The 10,287-nt window shown below is 44.5% G+C and overlaps 1 protein-coding gene across 1 annotated transcript in view; it reads right to left on the bottom strand.

The window, feature by feature from the left end:
- Positions 1–3,793: 3,793 nt before the first annotated feature.
- The window catches only part of LOC126262699 (trypsin alpha-4-like), a 207,449-nt gene continuing 200,955 nt past the window's right edge, over positions 3,794–10,287 (bottom strand). Inside the window, exon 2 of the mRNA XM_049959478.1 lies at positions 3,794–4,376. Coding sequence (XP_049815435.1) covers positions 3,981–4,376 — 396 coding nt within the window. The 3' untranslated portion in view covers positions 3,794–3,980. The remainder of the gene's footprint in view (positions 4,377–10,287) is intronic.

The following is a 10,287-nucleotide window of genomic DNA, read 5'->3' as shown; positions in this document are numbered from 1 at the left end:
CTGATCCCGGCGGAGGTTCGAGGCCTCCCTCGGGCATGGGTGTGTCTGTTTGTCCTTAGGATAATTTAGGGTAAGTAGTGTGTAAGCTTAGGGACTGATGACCTTAGCAGTTAAGTCCCATAAGATTTCACACATATTTGAACATTTATGTTTACTCGTTGTTAATATCTCTTCTATTCTCTCTCACACTCTCTCTCTCTCTCTCTCTGACACTATGGTCGCAAGTGCCCTTCTATTACACTCCCCCAAAACTTTGAAAACAAATCTAGCGATTTCCAATGACGCTACATTTTCTCTTTTAATTTCTGCTGTCTTTACTCTCTATCATTCCTCTCACCACCTATGAAACCGTATTCTTTGATCTCCCCTTCCCTATAACCCATTCTTCGTTCTGAGAACTTTTTGAAAGTAAATAGAAGAAACAAGAACGCAGTATTATATAGCGGAAGTGAGAGCAAAGATGAACTTAACATCAGGATAGATGATCAAGGCATTCATGGCCAACAGATGTATATTAGTGCCAAATATAAGACTCAATTTGAGGAATACACTTTGAGAATGTACGTTTGGAGCACAGCATTGAACGGTAGTGAAATACGGACAGTCGTAGGACTTCTGTTAAGACATTACGGAGTAACTTCTATGGCAGTAGAGGTAGTTGATGAGAGTAAAAACTGTAGAGGAAAACAGATACTGAATAACATTCAGCAAACAACTGAGGGCGTAGGTTCAAAGGGCTTCTCTGAGATGAAGAGGTTTCCACAGGAAAAGAATCCTTGAGGAGCTGCGTCAGTCAGACGGTTGGCGACTAAAGAAAGAAAGAAAGAAAGAAAGAAACATAGCTTACCAGAAGCGCGAAAAATAAGTTGTGAGATTGCGACTGTTAACCTCCAGACGGAAAGTGTACCCGGTTCACGTAGGTTATTTAATAGAAGAGGGAAGTCCGGTGTGATTACTGTGTCTGTGGTTCTATTACCGATTGCAGCGGCTCAGTGTTTGTGTTTGTCCTGGTACTGGGTGACTAGAGGGCAGTTGGCCGGAAGGTGGTGCAAGTAAGCTGCACTGGACGCGGTTATAGGGCTGCGCTTAGATAGCTATATAAAGTATTTTCTGGCAGCAGTGCGCAGTTGGAAGTCGGCATTTATCTAGGACGTGTGAGCGTTGTGTTTGTCCGAACATAGCTGGAATGAGACGGCGCGACCTGTTGGGTGGTGTTGGCTCCATCACGCGGGTTGGTCGTTAAACCGTCAGCTAGTCGATTTTTGAAGGAGACCAAAGAGCTTGTCTGCCCATGTGGTGGAGAACAATCCTTAATTTTGTTAACAGCTGCATTATCGTTGCTCACGTGCGAACTTCAGTTTTTCCCTCACTTTGATCGAGAGTGGACCAGTAGAAAAGGTAGCCCCGTGCCAGGCGTTTGATTATGAATTTGGGAAGTAACGGTTTAAATGGCTGTGAGCATTATGGGACTTAACTTCTGAGGTCATCAGTCCCCTAGAATTTAGAACTACTTAAACCTAACGAACCTAAGGACGTCAAACACATCCATGTCCGAGGCAGGATTCGAACCTGCGTCCGTAGCGGTCGCGCGGTTCCAGACTGTAGCGCTTAGAACCGGTCGGCCACTCTGGCCGGCTGCGGAGTAATCATGTAGAAGTAGTTATAATTGTAACTTTTGTCATTACTCGGTTTTGTGTTGTGAGCTGAAGGACCTCACTTTGTAAGGAGTGTGTCACAACTCTCCATCACATCGATTAAATATTACACTGAGCATCGAAAACAATATAGCGAACTTAAGGCTATTCTTTGCATTGTGTAAAGTTCTGCAATTCTCTGTGGAAATAAATAAGCACTCAGATGTCGATAGTAACACTCCATGGGCGAAACATGGCAGCGCGATTCTAAGCATTGTTGTGAGACGAGGTCTGTCTGTGACAGTAAAATTTTAGTAGTGTTGGTCAAGGGCCCAGAGGTAGAAGACATGTTACGCTGCCCTCACGTCGGTGAAATACGAAAGAAAGTAAATAAAATAGACGGCTACATCTCGTCTCGTATCACTTTCTTTTCACAATCCCTTATAATATGTAATTAAGGGACAGACGGAACTTCTGTCAACACCAGAAAACTTATTTTCAATGCTAGTGCTTTCAACATGACTCCTAGCACATGTGGCACAGATCTTGGATACTATTAATCTGATATCTTTGGAGATGTCATAAATTCAAGTATTTTGTTGATGTAGCTGCCGGCAACGCGGGTTTGTCAACGTTGTACTTGTGACAAAGTTCTCCTGGAGACTGCGCGTAACCTTCCTCGTGAGAGTGGTTTATGTGTTGCTCTGTATTGTAAATGATTGTGTTATCTCATGTGTATGTAATGAATTTTGTGTTACTTATCACTACGCAAGAGCGAAGTTGGCGTAGAACAATTCCTGGTATAATCGAACAGTTTCCACCTCCTCTTCCGTAGGGCTCTAAGTACCTTAACTGATTATGTCCTGCCCGCATCTCGTGGTCGTGCGGTAGCGTTCTCGCTTCCCACGCCCGGGTTCCCGGGTTCGATTCCCGGCGGGGTCAGGGATTTTCTCTGCCTCGTGATGGCTGGGTGTTGTGTGATGTCCTTAGGTTAGTTAGGTTTAAGTAGTTCTAAGTTCTAGGGGACTGATGACCATAGATGTTAAGTCCCATAGTGCTCAGAGCCATTTTTTTGATTATGTCCTCCTGCCCTTAGTGACTACACCTTTAACAGTGCATACTAGTCTCTCTGATCAATATGAGATGCAAAATTTAGCCTGGGACACTGTGTAACGATTTTACAATTGGAAATACACGGAAAACGGTGTGTAACATTTTCACTGACCACTCTCGCCGAGTAATTTTAAAATTTAGCCTAGAGGATTGACTTAAATACTTTTGGTTTCCAGCAGATTTTATGTTACTTGGTGCAATACTTTTAAAGCTCTCCTCGATGTTTAGTTCAGATGCGGTGATCTCAGATATTGATTGTTACCTTGTTTTCCATCAAACTGGACTCTATTAGTAAGCTGGGAGCTTTTGTAACAACTCTGGCTGGATGTGTTATGACGATAGGTTCCTTCATGTTCTCGGCAGAGGTGACATAGGCATAACACAATATGCCTGAAGATCACACTTTAAGCACTGTGGAACGTTACGTGGAGAGCACTATCATGGAAAAATTTATACCAGAAAAAGTGGGTTATATTCCAAAAACACCTAGCAAGGTGTCGCAGCGATTACCACATTGGACTTGCATGCGGGAAGCGACAGTTCAAACTCGAGTCCGGCCATCCAGCGCTAGGTTTTCCGTTATTTCCCTCAATCACTCAAGACAAATACCGTGATGGCTCCTCTGAAAGAGCACGGCCGATTTCCTTCCCTATCCTCAAAACATACGAGCTTGTGCTCCGTCTCGAATGACCTCCTTCCTTTCTTCGTGATTATATTGTAACTGTTTCGTAGTATTGCATCAACACATATAAAAACATCTACATCCCCATGTACTAATATTGAGCTGTGAATTCTGCGATGTAGTGATGGAATATTGGTGAAGGAACCAGCCCGAATGGACAGCTGAGATTGTGGGAACAACCCCTCAAAACGTCTGTAGTTTCTGGCTCCAAGCTCCCGAGGGCTTATGGTAACTATAATACCCTGTATGTTTCATTAGGAAGAAACTTGAAACTGGACAGTGGGACATGTCGTGGGAACGTGAGATAGGACATCTGAACTTTTCATTATAGTAGGAGAGATTTCAGGTTACAAACACATTTAGAAACAGTTTCGCAAAGAAACAATTTATTAATTTCAATACATGGCGAAAATGCTTACTAATCGCTCAATGCTTAGACTAATAAATTTGGTAAACATATGTTTCTCGTCGAAAGTCGTTGTCTCATTTCAGTTATATGTGTAAGAGGTACAGCCTGACTAGGGTAATTCGAAAGAATTGAGTTATGGCTGTCAAATGGCGGTGACTTCAGTAATCCAGGAGCGTAAGTTGCCCACGTTGACGTAGACGGCGCCCCCAAGGAGGCAGTAGCCACTACTCCACGACACGATGCCCACCTGCGTAGAGCCGCTCACCAGAGGACCGCCCGAATCTCCGTGGCACACGCTCTTGCCCGTTTCTCCGGCGCATACCATACGGGGGGTCACCTCGCGCCCTGTGTTAGGGAAGTTACACTCGGATCGATCCCTAATGGCGATGTCCACTTTCTTCAGGATGCTGGGCAGGTACTCGTCCTCCGTGTCTCCCCAGCCGGTCGCCGTGACAGCTAGGCCGGCTGGCGGGTCGTAGCCGTCCTCTGGGAGGTTCACGATTGCCACGGTGGTGCCAAGTGGGAAAGAACCGTCGATCTGCAAAATTAAATGTCAGCTAGAGCGAGGGAAAATTTTCTCATGTTTGAAGCATTTCTTGAATTATTAGAAATGTTCAAATGTGTGTGAAATCTTATGGGACTTAACTGCTAAGGTCATCAGTCCCAAGCTTACACACTACTTAACCTAAATTATCCTAAGGACAAACACACATACCCATGCCCGAAGGAGGACTCAACCTCCGCCGGGACCACTCGCACAGTCTATGACTGCAGTGCCCTAGTCCGCTCGGCTAATCCCGCGCGGCCAAAATTTATATTTAAAACTTTGTCAAATTATAGTTTAGTGTAATAATGTTCCAAATACCGAGTATTGATGTTCTAAACTTAATAGTTTACGGGAAAATGCCGTTTTAAGAGAAAAATCAGAGGCGCTAAAATTAATAATGACGCTAGGAAGCCAGAATTTGGCCAGAAGGTGCAGTTAGAAGTTATAAATAAGTGATGCTGATTTCCAAAACCATAAAACAAAAATTAACGACAGAATCCACGGTTTTCGGAAAAATCAGAGGCCCTAAATAATGGAGGTATGGTTCAGAGGTAACAATCTACCGTTAGTTCCACTAAATAAATTCTGTTAAGCTAAGTTTTCATTCTAGCAAGCTGAAACTTTCTACGTGCATTCAAACTGCTTATCTGCATACCAGCAAAAATTAAGAAGTTTCTGAAGTAATTGGTAACTATATTATTAAAGATTATGTGCCCGAGATAGTGGTCGTTTGTAGACTGCCGCCATATGCAAATAGACAGAGACAACAGATGTTTTCTCGGCAGTCCGCACCGGCACCTTACTGAACCTAAATTATCCTAAAGACAGAAACACACGCCCATGCCCGAGCGAGGACTCCTACCTCCGCTGGGACCAGCCGCGCAGTCTGTGACTGCAGCTCCCTAGACCGCTCGACTAAACACGCGCGGCGAATTAGAGAAGGTTTTTGTAAAATAGTACAGTCGATATCGTCAGTATTTTAAAGCTGTATGCATCGTATAGTAAGTATGTGAAACGTAACTACTAGATACGGTATGTGCCTTAAACAATGTTAATGCATAACAATATGAACGAAAATAAAACATTTTGTTTGTGTACATGCGCTGTTTTTGAATAGTAATTGTTCCAAAACATTATAATTCAGGGTGATTCAGCTGCCCCTACCAGTGGGTTTTATGCAACTTGCAACGCCTTCAAAAGCTACGCACAAAATTTTCATATAATCTCGCTCGCTGCGTCCAAATCTATTAGTCTTAAACAAAAAAATGTACAGAACCTTTTTGTAGGAATATATAATTATATGTCCTGCTAGGATATGTTTACACTGAAGGTCACTGACTCCGATTTACTGAAGAAATACGCATTTGGAGGTACCTTACGTGCGCTTCTTTCGAATAATTCGAAAACTACAGCCTCTTGGGAAAACGTATCCCGGCGCAAAATTTAGCTGTGCTATATTTCTTACGAAAATATCTTGTAGGTTTTTTTTTCTTTTTTTACTACGGCTAACAGTTTGCACATAGCAAACGAGAGAATCTGAAAATCATGCAAGTATTATTTGAAGGTGTTGAAGGTTGCACAAAACCCATAGGTAAGTGCTACTAAATTACCTTGTGTGTATACATCATTTCCACAAAGCTTCATTCATTATTTTGCTGAGTAATTGAACTTTTTACATAGCTTTATCGTGTACCAGTTTGTGTTGATAAGCACAATGTTTTATGATCTGCAAGCAAGGATTCGTAATAATAGATTTTTTTTTACTGTACAGTCCATACAATTTGCATTCGTTACTGCCTTTGTATTTAATCTGTCTGTAGCAACGTTTTTGTACAGAGTCCTCACCTAAATTCAGTAACTCGTTCATCACGATATGTACCAATTTCACTGTAGCCAAGATGAACATGTGTACGCTGTTAGCTACCATGCAAGGTTACTGTAAATGTTTCAAGCTTAGATGATAACGTATGGAACACACTGTTCACTGCGTGCGCATTATTCGTAATGCCGTTGGATCTTGCGATGTATTTTGCATCAATAACAGTTTATTTAGAAATGAGTAACAATAGAACTGCATGAGTAGTAAATAGTATATCAAGATTATATGTGTCAACGTTTCAGGAGAAAAACTTCTAATCTGATCACTTAAATACTCTTGCTGTCAGAACATAACCGTAAATGGTCTGTTTTAGGCAATGCATTTTAAATTTTCAAACAGATTCAGAATTTAGGTGTTTGTTCGACTATTATTGACGTAATATCGGTTACGTAGCACTTTGCACCGCTGATACTGAGGATTCAGAAATGATCAGCTTAAGAGTAAGTTACGACAAGACTAGTTGTTGCAGCTCGATGCCATAACTGGAACAGCGGAATGTACCGCTGTTACTATTAATAAATGACATCCGGAAAACAGATGAGATTTTATGACTGACAGGAAACACATTTCGTGGCGCATTTTGCTAATTTTTTGTTTGCTGAAGATCAGAAACGCTCGGTTTAAATAATAAAGTTTCTTAAAAGCAGGGTCATGTCTTATTAACATGACCACTGTCGATGTTCGCCGTGAACTTGTTGTAAACAATCACGCACGGGTTGTGGCAGCACTAGGTATGGGAGTGCATATAATGTGTGTTGGCGGAAACGAAAACAGTGCCGTAGTTGTAACGAAAGAACGGAGCGATGTAATTGACGTCTAATTAGGCATGATCATAGGCACTTGGGTAAAGAGTGGAATCATTTTCGAAGCAGCTAAGTTTCTGTAACGTGTGCCTACCGCTGTGCTAGAAGTATACCGTGAGTGGCAAAATGGCGCTATCCAAAATCTGTGCCAAGGTAACTGTGGTGCACCACGAGTCATAGATGAGGGGTGAAAGCCGGCTACGGAGATGAGTACAAGTGAACAGACGTTTAACTGTTGAACAACTGACCACCCTCATGAACCAAGAGGATACCGGAAGGGTCATCTCAACGACCGTTCGGTAAACCTTGCTACGCATAGAAATTCGCCGCAAGCTCCCGGTTCATGCACGCATGATGACTGCTTTTTATCGGCGAGGAAGGCCGGAATATGCACGTCAGTCCTAAAAATGGACGTCCACCATGTGGCCTTTTCGGAAGAATACGTTTCAAACTCGATCGGACACATGGCAGTTGGCTGTACGGCCTGAAACGCCTGAAATATACCAGAAAAAAAAATGTCGGAAGAATACAGACCAGAGGATTGAGCGTTGTGGTCTAGGGTACGTTGTCGTGGGTAAACTGGTCATTCTGGAAGATATAATGGATCTACACAAGTATGCATCTATCCTTGGGCACCATATACTAGGCATGATGACATCTATCAAAAGAACAATGCTATGTGTCATACAGCTGGCAGTATACGAGCGGCAGTTCGAAGTGCCCCAGAATAAGTCTACCGCACTCCCTTGGCAACCAAACTACCTCTATGTAAACCCAGTCGAGAATCTGTGGACCATCTCAAATGGTTCAAATGGCTCTGAGCACTATGGGAGTTAACATATGCGGTCATCAGTCCCCTAGAACTTAGAACTACTTAAACCTAAATAACCTAAGGACATCACACACATCCATGCCCGAGGCAGGATTCGAACCTGCGACCGTAGCGGTCACGCGGTTCCAGACTGTAGAGCCTAGAACCGCACGGCCACACCTGCCGGCTGTGGACCACCTCGGTAGGGCTGTTTGCACCGTGAATGCTCAATCGAGAAACCTTGCCAAGCTGACAAAGGCACATCGACGTCTGTTCTTTCCAGAGCCTCATCGACGCTCTTCCCCCACTTCTTGCAGCGGTCCAACCCGCCAAAAGGCGGTTTGCTCCAGCTTTTGGTGGGTGGTCGCATTAATTTGACTGGACAATATGAAAGTTGATAAATATCGACTAGCAGCAAAAGATGGTTATTCCAACTTTTTACAGGAGGTCACATTAATTTGACTGGGCAGTGTAGAATCTGATAAATAAAGAGTAGAATAGCAGTATGAGTAGGAGCGTGGTGTACCCAACTGTCGGCAAAGTGGTCATACTTCCGCCATGCAGCGTTGCACGTAACTGTAGTGATGTATTTTTTTGTCAGTGAGTACTCACGCGAAGGACGGCGATGTCGTAGTCGCCAGAAACGCTGTCGTGCTGTTCGTGTTCGTGGACCTCGGCCACGTCCAGCACGACGCCTCCACTGCTACGGTCGGAGGACCCGGCGCGCACGCTGTACAGTGATTGGTACGGCGCTCTCTAATAGCTGACGCAATGGGCCGCCGTGAGGGCCCACTCGGTTCCGATTATGGAGGCGCCGCACTGATAGCTGCCGCCGTACTTGAGGGCCACCTGCCACGGGTAGTCCTCAATGCTGGCCTCGGTGCCGCCGATGATGCGGCCGTGAAGCCGCGATCGCAGAAGCAGCCCCCGTGGCGTCACCAGCTGCAGCTGAGCAGCCAGCAGCAGGCACAGCACGGCGACCTGGGTTCCTGCCATCGCGGGTCTCACGCCTCAGTCAATGAGCAGTCACATTTTATACCGCCACTACCTGCTTTCTCGTCGCTGTTATCTCCGTCCTCCAAATTGCTCAGATAATATACGCTGATGTCCAAGAGGGGGTTCCTTGCAGAGTTTTATCTCTCGGCGAACGATGTCGAAATGTTGCACCACAGGAAGTATGTGCTTATCCTAGATGACGGTCAATTTACGGGTCGACAGCGCTCCAGCATGACTGATATATTCTTTTTCATGTTGGAACTTATCAGTGAATCCATTGTAACAGAGTAATGACAGAAGTGACTGATTGGAACATGCGACATCTGTAACTGAGACAACGTAATTTCCTGTATTTTAACATCCGTTGAGACTATTCTCATATCCGTAAATATAATTCCATATTATTACGAGCGTCTGACAGCAGCTGGTCAATGGAATACAGCACTACTGCGCCAAAAGCTGTTATATTGGTACTGTGTTATTATACACCCAGTTTAAAACAAAGCACCAATATTCGTGAAACTTCCTGGCAGATTAAAACTGTGTGCCCGACCGAGATTCGAACTCGAGACCTTTGCCTTTCGCGGGCAAGTGCTCTACCAACTGAGCTACCGAAGCACAACTCACGGCCGGCACTCACAGCTTTACTTCTGCCAGTACCTCGTCTCCCACCTTCCAAACTTTACAGAAGCTCTCCTGCGAACCTTGCAGAACTAACACTCCTGAAAGAAAGGATATTGCGGCGACGTGGCTTAGCCACAGCCTGGGGGATGTTTCCAGAATGAGATTTTCACTCTGCAGCGGAGTATGCGCTGATATGAAACTTCCTGGCAGATTAGAACTATGTGCCCGAGTTCGAATCTCGGTCGGGCACACAGTTTTAATCTTCCAGGAAGTTTCATATCAGCGCACACTCCGCTGCAGAGTGAAAATCTCATTCACCAATATTCGTATCGGGTCTACATCTACATCTACATTTATACTCCGCAAGCCACCCAACGGTGTGTGGCGGAGGGCACTTTACGTGCCACTGTCATTACCTCCCTTTTCTGTTCCAGTCGCGTATGGTTCGCGGAAAGAACGACTGTCGGAAAGCCTCCGTACGCGCTCGAATCTCTCTAATTTTAAATTCGTGATCTCCTCGGGAGGTATAGGTAGGGGAAAGCCATATATTCGATACCTCATCCAGAAACGCCCCCTCTCGAAACTTGGACAGCAAGCTACACCGCGATGCAGAGCGCCTCTCTTTCAGTCTGCCACTTGAGTTTGCTAAACATCTCCGTAACGCTTTCACGGTTACCAAATAAACCTGTTACGAAACGCGCCGCTCTTCTTTGGATCTTCTCTATCTCCTCCGTCAACCCGATCTGGTACGGATGCCACACTGATGAGCAATACTCAAGTATGGGTCGA

Source organism: Schistocerca nitens, chromosome 6, assembly GCF_023898315.1.
Source record: "Schistocerca nitens isolate TAMUIC-IGC-003100 chromosome 6, iqSchNite1.1, whole genome shotgun sequence".
Taxonomy (NCBI): Eukaryota; Metazoa; Arthropoda; class Insecta; order Orthoptera; family Acrididae; genus Schistocerca; species Schistocerca nitens.
Note: the sequence above shows the minus strand (reverse complement) of the source record. Positions and strands in the feature narration are given on the sequence as shown.